Here is a 15399-nt window from a genome sequence, read left to right as displayed (position 1 = left end):
TAGATGGTTTGCACACAGTAAGAGCTCAATAAACATTAGTTGAATACATTAGTCTCTCTCTTTTGACCCCCACCCTACCATTACACATATAACTACTGCTAGCGAATACCAGAAGGCAACTAGCTCTGAAATCCACCCACCCCCTGTCCCTGGGGAAATAAGAGTCAAAGTTTAATCACCTGAGCAAATTTTCTTTTATTGAAAAGAGTTAACACCTGGTTCCCTTGAAAACAAATACTTCCATGAAACCATGAGGCTGTCACAGGAATTCATAAAGATGCACGAGGCACCATGAACCTCACTGGCACAGGGAACTTGTTCTGGTGATGAAAGCTCCTTTTGTAAGAGAAGTTGTGTGTACAGAGCCAAATTCTCTGGCTTACTATTGGTTCTCCTCCATAACAGCCACCCTTAACCCCAATAAAGCAGAAGGACACAGCATACAACGAGCCCTTTTTCTGGTTGCTATCCCCAAACCCCTTTGCCTTGGAGTCACTCCCAACCCTACAGCATTAACTTGGCCCCAGGGTTGGGATCACTAACCAGATGGTCTGTTGCCTGCAGAAATGCGCATGCTCAGTTCATAAGCCCGTGCACACCCAATAAAGCGCCAAGCTCAGGTGCTGGCGGCTGCTTTTAGATGCCCATTTCTTTAGTTTTGTTCCGCGTCCAGTTGATTGAGTCGCTTTACGATCATGCTGTTGATTTTCTTAAGATCGTCTATGTCCTTTCCCTCAGCTGTTAGTCTTCTCGACACATCGTCCATCTTGTTTCCAGTTTGAACTTCAAAACAGAAAACAGACTGTGTTACATTGATAGCCAGTGTGTTCCGTCGGGACCCGCTAGTGCCTTGTGTTGGGGCTTAGCCAAGTGCTGAAAGGCCCCCTTGGCAAGTCCCCTGCTCCAATAACCCACGCAGCCCACAAGCCCGGGAGAGAAATCGCGGAAGACTAAAGCTGTCTACCAACGTGCATTACTTTTACAATTTATTGGGCCCAGCCTCGACTACCTTTGGCAGCTCCACACAGATTTTGGCTGAGAAACTTCACTGTGAGCCACCAAAGGAAACCACCAGCTAGTCTCATTGGGAGCTTATCAGAGAAGTGATTGTTACATCGTCTTCTTAGAGCGCTCTTCTCCAGAGGTTTTTGGCTCCTCATTGGGAAATGAGGTTTTCTGGGTTTCAGCCTATTTTGACATAGCTCTGCTGGTTCTAAATTACCAGCCCATAAATGAACATGTAGTAATTCCCCTCGGACCATCCTAAGAACAGAGACTGTATTTTCAAAATAAACAGAACTCTTGGCAATAAAGTAAGCTATGGAGGATACTCCATACTCATCAGAGGTTAAAATTTCCAGGAAATGCAGCAAAAAAATCCATACTTAATATTTGAGCTTCTTATTATTTCCATTTTAAGCAAGTTTTTTTCCCCCAACTAATGTTGCTGGTAGCATGCCACGAGGCTTAGTGGATAAACTGATGTGGGAAAGTAAACTAGATAGAAGAGCTTCCCCTTCCAGGCTTGGGACAAATGGTTGCCCAGAAGCTGCTTCTTCCCCATGTCTGCAAAACTATGCTGGATGAATTATGGTCTAAGACATGAAGGAAGGATCTTAATTGAGATTAACTACAGAGCCAGGCAGGAAAATCACTTGCTTCTGGGGAAAAATGTGAAACTGAAGTAAATTCATAACACATAATATCCTTTCCCCTCTTGGGAAACTCCTAGTAGAACATAAGTCAAACAGAGAAGGAAGCAGCAGCCGGGCTGGCTTGAGTGTGTTCCACGATACACTGATTCCAAATTAAATTCCAAAAAAGAAAAAGAGTTCCATGTGCAAAAATGTTAGAGAAAAATTTTGCACTGATCTGCCTCTTGGAAACTCACAAGAAGTAAAAAAAAACAATTTGAGCATTATCTAACTCAGCAATTATCAAACTCATTTGACCATAGAATCCTTCTTCCCTCAGGCAACAACAACATCCCAGGAACCTAGTATTCTCTGGAATAGACTGCTTGGCCACTAGAATTTGTTACCAGAGGCATGTATAGTAATCTACTCTTGTAGCGCATTATTCCTTTTTAGGACAGAGATTATGACAAAAACATAAGGTCCAATGGTTTAATAAGAATGTAATCAAGTATAAAATAAGTCTTTTCCCTCTTACATAAAAATACCAGTTATAAAGAATACAGGTTCTTTCACGTCAGTGAAAAGACTACAAATTTGCACTAAATCCCACTGAGAGCAAAATGGTTTCTTTGTTAAAGATGAGCACAGGCCAAGTTCATTTCCAGAGGCCTGTGCCAACTTCACTCTGAGGTTGAGTTAAGGTTTGTCTGAAAACCACAGGAAGTCCTTGTTTTATTTCTTCAACATAGGCAATGGAGGGCAGGGAAGCTTTGGAGCCAGACAGGTCAGGGTTTGAATCTTGGTTCTGCCTCTGATTAGCAGGGTACACATGGAGAGGTACATTTCTAGGTCTTAGTCTCGCGTCAATAAAATAGAAATACTAAATACTATCTTAAGAGGTAAAGATGTAAGATAATGAATTTATGTATCTGGCACAGAGCAATAGCCCAAAGAAAGACATTCTTCTTGGGGCGCCTGGGTGGCTCAGTCGGTTGAGCGGCCGACTTCGGCTCAGGTCACGATCTCGCGGTCCGTGAGTTCGAGCCCCGCGTCGGGCTCTGTGCTGACAGCTCAGAGCCTGGAGCCTGTTTCAGATTCTGTGTTGCCCTCTCTCTGACCCTCCCCTGTTCATGCTCTGTCTCTCCCTGTCTCAAAAATAAATAAAACGTTAAAAAATAAAAATTTAAAAAAAGACATTCTTCTTTGTTCATATCTTCTTTCTCTTTCCTCGTATGACTTTGCTCTCAACATAAAACACCAGCAGCAAATATAACATAAATCATACTTATACAACAGGGGTATAATGACAGTAATAAAGTGCATGCTCTTTGAAGTCAGGCAGGAGTGTCTTTGGGCCCTGATTCGGCACTTATTAGTTGTGGACCTCAGGCACGGTGATTAACCGAAGCCTCAGGGTCAGCATCGGTAAAACCAGAATAATAGTAGATTGTACGACCTAGAGTTGTTACGAGGTTGTGAGCAAACAGACATCAGGTGTTACTTAGCACAGTGCCTGGGAAAATGAGTGCTCGATATATAGCACTTCTTATCATCATTACCTTTAACCTCATTACCCGTCGCTCCACAGAAGAGAGAAGTTCCTTTGGGTGGCTCTCCTGCCGATAGGGATATCTAAAATTTCCTGCTAGTTTAACTCAGTCACTACCCCAGATGGGTGTGGCAGAATGATATTTGGAGCATTAATTTTTGTTGGTATAACATTTCAGAATTCAGAGTAATGCATGGGCTTTTTCTGGCCCTGAAGATTCAGGAACAACCCACATCCAATGGACAGTCAGAGACAAGGGCACCATTATTGTAAGGATAGTTCCCATTGAAGCTTTTAAGTTGGAGAGGGCATGGACTGGGCCAGAGAGAAGCAGTTCAATATCCCACCTCCCCACCTGCCCTGACCCCAGGTTTGGGGAAGTTTGGGGAAGAGAAAGGGTCTGAGGCTGTAAAAGAGCCACACCCCCTGCCCACCTGTCTCCCCCCATCATCACCACCACTACGTCCTTTAATCCTGAATGAATTTAAATTAAAGGCCTTCCAAAGACATGGGCTCCACTTCTCATTGAAGATTTTTGAAGGCTACAGGGCCTGCAAAGCAGGAAAGGGCAGAAGAAATAAATGATGGTTCTCAGGACCCAGGGGAAAAGGCATGGTTCAGGGCAGCAGGAAGCTGAAATAAATCCAGATAATGGCCCACAGAGGTTAGCTGAGAGAGAGAACTGATGGCTTGAGGGGAGAGGGCAACCCACAGAAGGAAAGGACAGCACCCTGCCCCTGCCAAGGCAGAGAGGAGAGTGGCCCTGAGGCCTGGGGGGTCTCGCCATGTGGGACAGCCCAGCCACCACTCAATGGCAGAGGTCAGGCCCAGGCTGAGAGCAGGGAGGGCAGGTCGTCATACAGCCCGGGGGAGTGTCAAACAGGAAAGAGGCGGCCTCATCACCTCCCCAACACAGCCTCTGGGACCTTGCACAAGCCCTCAGTGCTTCCAATAGATTTCTGGGAAGTGAGAAAACCTGGGAAGGAGTTTGAAACCTGAACGTGACTCTATGGTAGAGACCTGAATTAATGGAGCAATTACGTACTGGATTAAGAAAAACTAGAATCAACATTTGACAGCCAGGGACTCCCAAGTAAGAAAGCAAAGTTATAGAGACGCCTGGGTGGCTCAGTCAGTTCAGCATCTGACCCTTGATCTTGGCCTAGGTGGTGATCTCATGTCAGGCTCTGCTTTGTCAGCCTGGGATCCTATCTCTCCCTCTCTCTCTGCCCCTCCCCCACTAATGTGCTTGCGTTTGCTCGCTCTCTCACTCTCACTCTCTAAAAATAAATAAATAAACTTTAAAAAAAAAAAGAAAAGAAAATTATAGAAATATTTAATGTCCTTGTTCGTGAACTTGTGGCACTGTAGGCTTACGTCCCCAGAATCACAGGGTCAGGCACTTGCCGTCTGTCTTTCCAGTGTAGCAGTGATTGCCAAAAAGCATGGACTCCTCACAGGAGCAAAGTTGAACAACCAGCAACAAAGTAAGAGCATTTAAGAAACGAGAACGTGTCAGTGGTACTTACCTATTAGAAAGATCACGAAGGAAACCAGTGCCAGACTGACAATCAGCACAATTATCAGCCCCATAAAAAATAGACTGTGACTTCCGTTTCCTGAGTTAGTGCCAACGTCTGGGATTTTCTCCTGGAGAGCTAACATGAAACAAACAAAAATACCTATGACAAAAACTCCTCAGGATCCACCTTGCCAGCAGAACTGAAAAGTCCCCCACTATTAAAGACCCGAGTAAGGGATACACCCGGTTTTCCCTGTGATCACCCTGGAAAGTGACTTATGTCATAGGAATGTCTTTGGACTTATGTCTTTGGTGCTCTTTGTGAATTTTTTACCTTCTTCATCCTTGGTAGTCAAAAAAATAAGCAGGGTTTAGCACTCTCCTTGGAAAGTTCTTTGAAGATGGTGTTAATACTGAAGAGGCAGGACGTGGGTTTTCTTTGGATGGGTGGGAGAAGATATGTGTGTTAAGCTTTCAGAGTGATGGAGACTGTATTGCCCTCTTTCTGAAGTGACAGGGGAGTAAAATACAGCTGGCTGGGACACCTATGCTGAGTGGAAGGCTGAATGCTCTAGGGTATCTCCCAGAAATGCCTTTCACCATAGGAGTAAGTTAAGTTGACACCCATTTAAATAGAAAAATGGCCCCCGATGTATCTGGGTTTCTCAGAGCTGTCTTTGGGATGAACCTGCTTGGCAAACAAGGTTCTTTTAAATGTTGTGCAGTTACACTGAGACTGCAACTATGCTTATAAAGCAGCTAAAGCATGAAGTGTCTGCATTTGGCCATCATTTTGTAAGGCCTGTTTGCCTAGGAACACCCAAATTAAATTAAATAAGCACTATAGGAACTTGGGGTCATGGAGACCATTAACTTCCTTTCTGTATTTTCTCCTACTTTGCATCGGTCCCACACACTGTGCTACTTGATAATAGCTAGGTGGGTGGCTTAGGTCCTGGGCCGTGTAAATACATCATGCGTCACCCCGCAACAACTTTTGCTTCCTAATCAAAGCAATGGCATAAGCTGGTACCCAAATACCTATTCCTGCGGATATTTGACTGCAGTAGAAGCAGATGAAAGTCTGAACCCATTAAAATGAAGAAAAAAGCAAGACCTCAGTTAGGATTTAGAAGGAGAATAATAGATATAAATTTGGAATTACCTGAGTTTAGAATGGGAATGGAACAAACGGCTAGTAGAAAATTAAGGCCTGTGTTTGAAAGTCAGAGTTGAAGCTGGAAAAATGGGGCTCAGATTGATCTGAGAGAGCTCGTTCACAATATGTAGGGAACAAAGTACACATTTAGTATTTAAAGGATTTTTGTTTTGCCTTTCTCCTCCTTTTTTAACCCTTTAATTGGGACCATTTGTGATTTTTAAGTAGAAAATGAAGTTTACTTCATGCCCCCCCAAAATTTAATGACTTCTTGAAATCTGGATGAATGTGTGGAGTATTTTCTCAGCAATGCACTGCAAAGTAAGACTTCTCCAGGAAAGTGGGCACCACCGTGACCTGGCCGTGGTCTCTGGAAGGCGCAACAGCAGCCAAGAGGGATGAGCAAACCTCTTGGAAGACCGGCACTGCAGTTTCCCTGCCCTTTCCAGGGAGAAACACTCCACAGAAACTTCTCAGAACTCTTGAAGACACATTCCAAATCTTGCTTAGGACCCAAAAAAGCCCATAAGCCTGTCAAATATTAAGAGAACTAACACAAAAGTTGACTAATAATAAAAAGCATTTCCAGCACTGAGCTGTTCCTAATGCCCACCCTGCCACCCACCACACCCACAGGTCCAGATTAGCCTTTACTATTTTTAGGGGGCCCAGAAGCCAGGAAGAGCCAGAAAGCCTGGGAGGCACACATACGGAGCAGATGCTGGGAGCCAGCAGGACAGAGGGTCAGTCTGTTTAAGTCATTTATGGAATCCACAATATAAAGCTTTCGATCTTCAGGCATGCCTCGAGAGCTGGTGTCCTGGGAATGATTCATAGTTCCTGGAAGAAAACACTGACACTAAACAGAAGGCCGGCTCTGAGAGCACCACTGCACAAGAATCAGAGGCCACAGGAAGCTGGACAGGCACGGAAAGAACCACCTACATGCATTATTTCCAGCTGAAGGTCTAGAAAAGCTGTGCTTGTCCAGAAGAAAATATTTCCCTTTGGGGACAACGTTGTCCCTATTCTTTTTGCTTGGCTCGCCAGGAAGCTCAGACTCAATTGTGACACCCAATTTGAGCCTTTTATACCCTGCTTATCTGAATATCCTCTTTCCTTCTCCTCAGATTTCTTAATTCTCGCTATTTTCCCTGAGCCTGCTTTTTAATTTTGTAATTTATTTTATTTCATTAATTTTTTTAAGTTTTTATTTATTCATTTTGAGAGAGAGAGAGAGAGCACATGAGCATGAGTTGGAGAGGGGCAGAGAATGGAGAGAGAGAATCCTAAGAAAGCTCTGTGCGGACAGGGTGGAGCCCGATTCAGGGCTCAAACTCATGAAGAGTGAAACCATGAAATCGTGACTCCGGCTGAAGTAGGTTGCTTAACTGATTGAGCTGCCCAAGCTCACTGAGGTGCCGCAAGAAAACTATTTTAAAATAAATTACAAAATTAGGGGCACCTGGGTGGCTCAGTCAGTTAAACATCTGACTTCATGGGGGCGCCTGGGTGGCGCAGTCGGTTAAGCGTCCGACTTCAGCCAGGTCACGATCTCGCGGTCCGTGAGTTCGAGCCCCGCGTCAGGCTCTGGGCTGATGGCTCAGAGCCTGGAACCTGTTTCCGATTCTGTGTCTCCCTCTCTCTCTGCCCCTCCCCCGTTCATGCTCTGTCTCTCTCTGTCCCAAAAAATAAATAAACGTTGAAAAAAAAAAAAATTAAAAAAAAAAAAAAAAAAAACATCTGACTTCAGCTCAGGTCATGATCTCACAGTTCATGGGTTCCAGCCCCGTGTCGGGCTCTGTGTTGACAGCTCAGAGCCTGGAGCCTGCTTCAGATTCTGTGTCTCCCTCTCTCTGCCCCTCCCCCACTTGTTCTCTGTCTCTGTCTCTCTCTCTTCCAAAAAATGAATAAAAATTGAAAAAATAAAATAGTTTTCTTTTATCACATTGTTTATATTCTGGTGAGATGCCTCAAATCCTTTGGACAAGAAAACTATGTATAAACATATGGAAAAGTAAAACTAAGCTAGTCGGCCTGTGGTCCAAAGACAGATTGTGAGAGGGCAAGAGAATATTACCGCAAACCATCCTAATTGCATGAGGCTTTAAAACATAACTGCGATTTTTACATTCTCGCTCAATATGGTATATATGAGTCTCCACCTTACATGCATTCTTTAGCCATTAGATGCTCTGCCAGCATCTAGACAGTCCTCAAGACAAAACTCTTCGCAGGCTAGGGTGTTATAAAGAGGAACCGTGCAGCGGGTGGGAGGCTAAACTCTGGGACGTCTGAGGGCTCTTTCCTCCGAATTTCCTTAGATTGAGGCCACTTCCATAGTAAAGAATTTTAAAACTGAGGTTGACATTTAAGGTAATATTTTCTGATGACAGCACTTCCAGCAAACCTGAAAAGCCCCAATGGGTTTATTTATAAAGTCTGTTTTATTAGGTCTCTTCTAGCACAACAGAGAACGTGTGCCCTTTTAATTACATGAAATAAAGGGCTCTAGGAAGACAAATTCAAATTACCATCAAAACTGTCTCTTGCATGGTGATCTCTCTTCATAAAATGAGTCCAATGGTGACATAAGGACTTTTTGATGTGAAAGGGACTGTAGACACGCTCTAGTCTGGCCCCCTCCTTCCCACAGAGGAGGAATGGATGCTCAGCTGGTGAATGCCCAACACCATACATTTACTTAGAGGCAGAGCTAGCCGGAAGCAGACCTCTTGCTTCAGAGTTCACTGTGTCTTCCCTTTCCTCTCCACATCCCTCCCTCACCCTCTTCTTCTTTTATTTTTTAATGCTTATTCATTTTTGAGAGACAGAGCCTGAGTGGGGGAGAGGCAGAGAGAGAGGGAGACACAGAATCCAAAGCAGGCTCCAGGCTTCAAGCTGTCAGCACAGAGCCTGATGCAGAGCTCGAACTCATGGACCGCGAGATCATGACCTGAGCTGAGGTCAGACACTTAACCAACTGAGCCACGCAGGTGCCTCCCTAACCCTCTTTCAAGACTTGGCTCAAACCTCATCTCTCGAAGAATCAACCTGCCTTTCCTTTGTGCTTTTGCTGGATGCGGTACCTTCTTCCATCAGAACACACATTCTATTTTACAACATTTACTGCTTATATCTTTGACTTTCCTGGTTGACTGAGAACTCCTCAGGGTTCTTCAAATACTCAGTGTCAAATGTATAAGCCATGACTTACGTTAAGTTGGAACAACTAAAATATTTTATTTACGATTTGAAGCTCACCATTTACAAAAGAATTTGAGGCAGTTAATAATAAATGCAATGACAGAAAGAAACTGAGGATAAAAATCCTCATGTGACATCTATCTGGACTCTGGTAAAGTCAATAAACTTTGTGCCTTCATTTATATGAAGCAACACACTGTTTACTTCCTGTTAACATTAAAAATCTTTCCTTTAATAGCAGTTGCAAAATGAAGAAAGATAGAGTTAGGAGAAAACAAATTCAGAAAAAAAAAAAGTTGCGAACACCTACAGATCTCAAAAAAAAAAACACCTACAGATTTACTAAACAGGGTAAACTGCATCCTGAAACATTAAAAACCAGGAATTCCCCAGTCATACCTAAAACCCACTAGTACTTGTAAAAAATATGCTCCTGAAACCCTAAGAAAAACATGGACTAATTAAACTTTTTATCAGTCAAAGCTAATAACTAAACAAGGTGTTCCAGGTATCCTGAAATTTTAATTAACAAAAATATGTAATTCTCAGAGTATTTTAGATTAGACATCACTGAAGCATTGATATTGATATTACTGAATTCCAAATATACTTCATGGAATAGTCCTAAGGGAATGACATGAAGTGATCATTTTTTTAAAAAGCAGCAGCATGGGGCGCCTGGGTGGCACAGTCGGTTAAGCGTCCGACTTCAGCCAGGTCACGATCTCGCGGTCCGTGAGTTCGAGCCCCGCGTCAGGCTCTGGGCTGATGGCTCGGAGCCTGGAGCCTGTTTCCGATTCTGTGTCTCCCTCTCTCTCTCTGCCCCTCCCCCGTTCATGCTCTGTCTCTCTCTGTCCCAAAAATAAATAAACATTGAAAAAAAAATTTTTAAAATAAAAAGCAGCAGCAGCATATAAAATAAAGGAGTCTTAGAGATCAATCAAGTCTTATCCTTTCACAGATAAAATCATAAGTAATGACTGATGCATGGTCACAGATTCTACTCTTCCAGAAATGCTTTGTATTTTATCATCTCTTATACTTTATTATCCCGAGTACTAATATTTGATGAGCAATAAAGGTTTTTATGTCACATCATAGAATCATCATTCCAGCCATGGCTTCTATTTTAGGTGTGGTGACTGGCACGTGGTTCATTTTTGGATCTCTGACTCAGTGTCCTTAAGTCTTAGCTTCCCCTTTAGGAATGGAATTGCTATTGCTCAAATCTCATACTGGAGCTTAATCAACGGTTACAAAGTGGAGGAACAACTAGAAAATCATAGCCACAAACACTAACCTAGGAGCAGCGCAGCTAATTAAATCTCCAACTGATTAGCCTTGCTACTCACTGAAAAAGGTGATTCAGTGCAACAACAAATCCAAAATCACTGAGGCAACAACTTAGAGTAAGCTATGACGTGCCCTGAAAGTAAATTTCTTCCTCAGGGTAAAGTCATAATATAAATAGGTGCCATTTTCATGTACTTTTAAATGAACTACAACATGCAAATGAAAAATAACTAGCAAAGAAAATGGGATTGGGTGTCTGTGGTTCATGGCCACCAAGAGCCTATAAATGACTCCGTGAGTAAATGGATCCAGGATCACATGGCCCTGAAGCCAGGACCCACTGTTGTTGACACCAGTTGTTGCTATCTCTGGCATCTCCATATAAGGGCACCTGGGAACAACCAGCAGGGCTGGAGAAGCCAAAGTGTTACTAAATTCTGCATCACAGTAGCTCAACCCTCCTCCCTAACTCTGGTGTGCAAATTTGCTCACTATTCTAAGATTGACCAAAGCAGTATCCTTTTAACGGGGCCTTTTCTAATCCCTTGCACTGAAACACGTAAGTAATTTCATTTTCCTCCAGCTTAGATCATGCTCACAGCTCTTTTTATCATTTAAGAATTCTTTAACCAGCTACAAATAAATATTCCGACAAAATAGTTGTCTATGAAAAATTGCTTTGCTCTTTATTTTTTCCCCTGGGTGCTCGATATCAAAGCACAGAAATGACACACCGGTATTGCTTGCCACAAAATCCAAATTGTTATAATAGGGTTTAATTCAAAGCTAATAGGAAGCTTTATTGAGTGAGTCATGGTAATTTGTTCTTTAATTCCATTTCAGAGTCAGTGCCTCTTCACATTCAGGAATTAATTTTTTAAATCAAGTCTAAATCATTTCTATCAAAAGTTGAAAGCAGAGAGCACATGCAACAAAAAACATCCCAGCCTCAAGAATCATAATTCGGTGTCGGTAGAGTAATAGCATGCAAATTACTTACAAAAAATGTGAGCTTTGACTGCTAGGTTACCAGAAAAGAAAAGAAAGAAAAAAAAATACTATTCAGAAGCAACTACAGTAAAACTTTCTATGAATTCTGTAGTCCTGTCTTTGGCTTCCTTCAGCGAACGGGTGCTCCTACAAGGCCCATAAACCCCGGCATGATGTCGGTCTATATTTAGTGTTAATTTAGCCAAGCAGTGTAAGATTTCCAAATACTTTTTATGCAATGTCTAAGGTTTTTAGTGACTATATTACTGAAACTATGCTTTAAAAAGAAAAAGCCACCATGCCTTGATTCAATTGGTAACTGTTGAGGTTGTTATTGGACCGAAGTTAATGTCCTTATTTGGCTGATGGGACCGGGTAAGCGGACACATTTCTAGTACTTCTGCCACGGTATGCTCCCATATATAAATATCCAGTAGCGGACCGGAGCTGCCATTCTGACAGGACTCCAGACCAACCAGAGGACTGCAATAAAGAGCGACAGAGAAAGGTTGTGATACTAACTGGGATGATGGCACGTCAGAGAACTCCGAGTGCTTCCAGAAGCTACAAAATAAGATTGTGAGTGGGAGATTGTATGGCTACAGACCCGCTGCAGAAGAGAGAAGCACTGTGTCTCATCAACTTCCCTTTCTACTCAAAGCCTTTATTTATTCTGAGTTCTTATGCATCCGCTTTCTCAGAAATGCCAGACTTTCTCTCATGGGGTTCCCTCACAGGCACGCCAAGGAGCGTCTGCCCTCTGGTGTACATGAGAGGAGCTACAGTGAGGACTGCCATCCTGTGAGTCCCATTCCTATCCCGGCAGGACACTAAGGGCTGGGCAGTAATCAGATACGCAGTCCTTTCCAAACCTACCTTCCATTGCACATCTAGATGGACACATTTATGGATCTTTGAAACAGTTTGTACGTCAATCAGAAAATGTTTGCTTCACGGAACTTTCTTTACATTTATATTTAGTATGGACTTCGGTCTACATTTAGGGGAAAGGAATGCCATTTCCTTAAACTTCATCTGTACCAGGGGACCAGTTCACGGAGGAAGCAATATAACTAGTAACTGTCTCCTCAGAGGTACATTATACATTAAAAAGCTATGCCAAATTTCTTGAAAAATGAAAATGTTTGTTTGCTGTTATATTATCAGCCTGTTTATAAATCTCCTAGCTACCTGATCAGTCTCAAACCATCAAACCTCTGAAGACACAGCAGCCTCATTTTGAATATGTACTATGTATGTTTTTCTCACTCCTGTAACCTTACAACCCTATCAGTCCCCCTTCAGGGATGAGGAGAATGTAGCCTAAGCAATTCCTTACCCCAAAGTCTGAATTCAACCATATTTTACACCAGGGAAAGGGATGAAAAGTTCTTACGGCTTGCGATTAATTAGACTTCTGGAGAAGCACGTGAAAGCAAAGAAAGATGACATACATACCTCATTTTATCTATTACATACTTGAAAGATCACGTCAAGAGGAGTTCAGTCATAAGAAGAAAATAGGTATTCTCACCTGAAATAATCTGGGGGCACTTTTAAGTATTTCTTGATTTTTATTTCACTTTATTTTACCATATCTAGATTCAACTCCCAGAAAATTCAGTAAATGCCATCACAGCCTTGAATCATGGATGCTGGTTGCTTCAAAATTAATGCTTGAGCCTCAAAAGCCTCAAAACGTTAAGAACTGAGTAGGCAGGGACCATTTTAAATTCCTTTAAACCAGCAAGAATCAATCAAGAACCAAGGAATGAACTGGTTCATATGATATGAACTATCATATACCATTTTGCTACTTTTGAGAAAACTCAATTATTTTTATACATTGAAGCCCCAGTAATCCTTGTCTAGCAACTATCCATAAATTTCATGAAGATGTACCCATCCATAAATTTAATATACAGATTAACTCATTTCTCTCTTCTTCCTCCTAAAACCCCATTAAAAAGGCAGAATAGGAATTAAAATTAGGAAACCACAAGGATGAAAATTGGAAGAAATAATACTGAACAAGATTCCAACAAATGTATTGAATACGGAAAAGAGAGTGGTCGTTACCCGCATGTGTAGAACGGCAGAACTCAGGCGGGCTTAGGAATTGGAGGCAAGAATGAAGTATGGAGCTAAATCCAGGCAGGTGATTTCATAAAGATTGAAAAACTGCGTTATAGAAATCTACCCCCCCCCCAATAAATGATTTAATAAATAAAGCCAGAGGCTCAATTCAGCGGTTCTAGTTATTTCATGGAGTTCCAGGACAAAGTGTGTATGTGTGGGTTTTGTGGGGGGTGGGGGTGGGTGGGCAGAGGGTAGGTGAGGGAGGCTGGGAAGGGTCAGGGCCCACCAAAGCAGTTATCGCTGAATTTTACAACTCTAAAGTGCCTCCAATAACAAAATGAAGAAATAAAAATTGCACATCACAACAGTTTTATTACAATAGAGCGAGGTCTTCAAAATTCTGAATTTGATTTTCTACCTAAAATTTTATATACCAAGCCATATTACCTTTCAGGCATGCGGTAGTCTCAAAGTAATTGAGCCTCTAGGCACCCATTCCTTCACTGAAGGAAGTGTTCTCTATCAAGTAATCTAAGAACAAAGACACAGGGTCCAGAAAACGTGGACTCCAACCCTAGAGAGGAAAACAAATCCCAGGATGATGAAGTCTCAGAAACAGTTGTATATATACATGAATAAGAGAGAAATTAGTTTAGACTGAAACAGGTATACGGTTGGGCTTTGACCCTGTGAAAAATTGATCTTAAAAAGTTTTACATATTTGGGACTGTTTCGGAAGAATTAGTGATGTGATGTAAACGTAAAACCAACACAAAATGTTGAGAATGGAAAGGAAGCACAGGCAACTCATTCAGGAATGAACATAGAGATATGGTCACTAAAATCGAAAGATGCCAATTTAATGGAAAAATACCAGAATGAGAAAAAAGGAAAAAGGAAAAATCATCTATCAAATAGGAAGCTGTCAGATGTCTAAACATAGTAAACTAGTAACAGTATAAGCATATTACTTAGAAATCTGAAACCAAGGCCCTAGGAAAAACACCAAAGGCTGAAACGGCCCCTGTGAAACGGAAAAGGATGGAGCAGGGAGCTAACTTTCCCCCTTACAATCCCTGAGGTACCATTCAACTATGTATACACATCATTTTAATAAAAATTTTTATTTAAAAATAGTATACATATACGAAATTGAAAATTTACGGGCAATAACTACTTGTAATCATTTTTTCCAGGATTCTGACCTACTTGGGAGTACAAGAAGGTGGCAACAGCAAACTCCAGTTCTGGATTCCGAGGCGGTTTTCCTCTGCACCAGAACTGAGAGATGGGACTCACGCTTGCCGCAGCTACAGCAACTCTACAGGCCAGACAATACGGTTTCGACAAGAAGCTACATCACATGTCCCAGGAGTTGTTGAGAATGTCGGGGAGGAAGAGCCCTGGTTTGGGAAGAACACCTTCACGGATCTGGGCTCTTCTCTAGTGTACAGGTTACCCCACCCCTGAAGCCTCTGATTACTGTTTTCTGCACTAAACCCAAAGAAATCAGTAACTAGAATCCCAATGAGGCGCTAAGTACTATTCTACAGTGATATACCCAATGACATTGCTACAATCTTTCATCTATCTTCATGCTTCCAAATATACAAGTGAGTTTTGTCTCTCTCCCCCTATCTAGGTTGGTTATTTTGAACTTTGTACCTCAAACCCATAAATGTTTCTTCTACTAGAAAAGAAGCACTTTTAGTGTGAAAAGATCTTTATTTTAAAATGTAAGACTATAGCAGATAAAATGTGTTACTGCCCTCAGAGGTCAAGGTTGGCAGCTTTTCTGGCATATGCTGAACTCCTCGTGAACTCCCACTAGCTTTGGTCTCAAAGACCAAATGGCCTTTCAGAGTAGCTCTAAGGTCTCATGCTTCGTCAACCCCAGTGACAGAACTAAAATGATTAGGTCCCATTTAATAATTAAAATATAGCAGAATTCTAAAAGAATTAG

General features: G+C 42.1%; 1 protein-coding gene across 1 annotated transcript; it reads right to left on the bottom strand.

The window, feature by feature from the left end:
- Positions 1-313: 313 nt before the first annotated feature.
- On the bottom strand, positions 314-6770 carry LSMEM1 (leucine rich single-pass membrane protein 1). The gene is made up of 3 exons (XM_047094494.1): positions 6579-6770; positions 4716-4844; positions 314-783 (listed from the first exon to the last, which is right to left on the bottom strand). The coding sequence occupies exons 1-3, from the start codon at positions 6700-6702 to the stop codon at positions 653-655; spliced, it is 384 nt and encodes a 127-aa protein (XP_046950450.1). The 5' UTR covers positions 6703-6770; the 3' UTR covers positions 314-652.
- Between the last annotated feature and the right edge of the window lie 8629 nt (positions 6771-15399).

Source organism: Lynx rufus, unplaced genomic scaffold (assembly GCF_022079265.1).
Source record: "Lynx rufus isolate CCGP_SWC_20201006 ecotype Redwood Valley unplaced genomic scaffold, mLynRuf1.p SCAF_4, whole genome shotgun sequence".
Lineage (NCBI taxonomy): Eukaryota > Metazoa > Chordata > Mammalia > Carnivora > Felidae > Lynx > Lynx rufus.
This window is presented reverse-complemented; position numbering and strand designations above follow the sequence as displayed.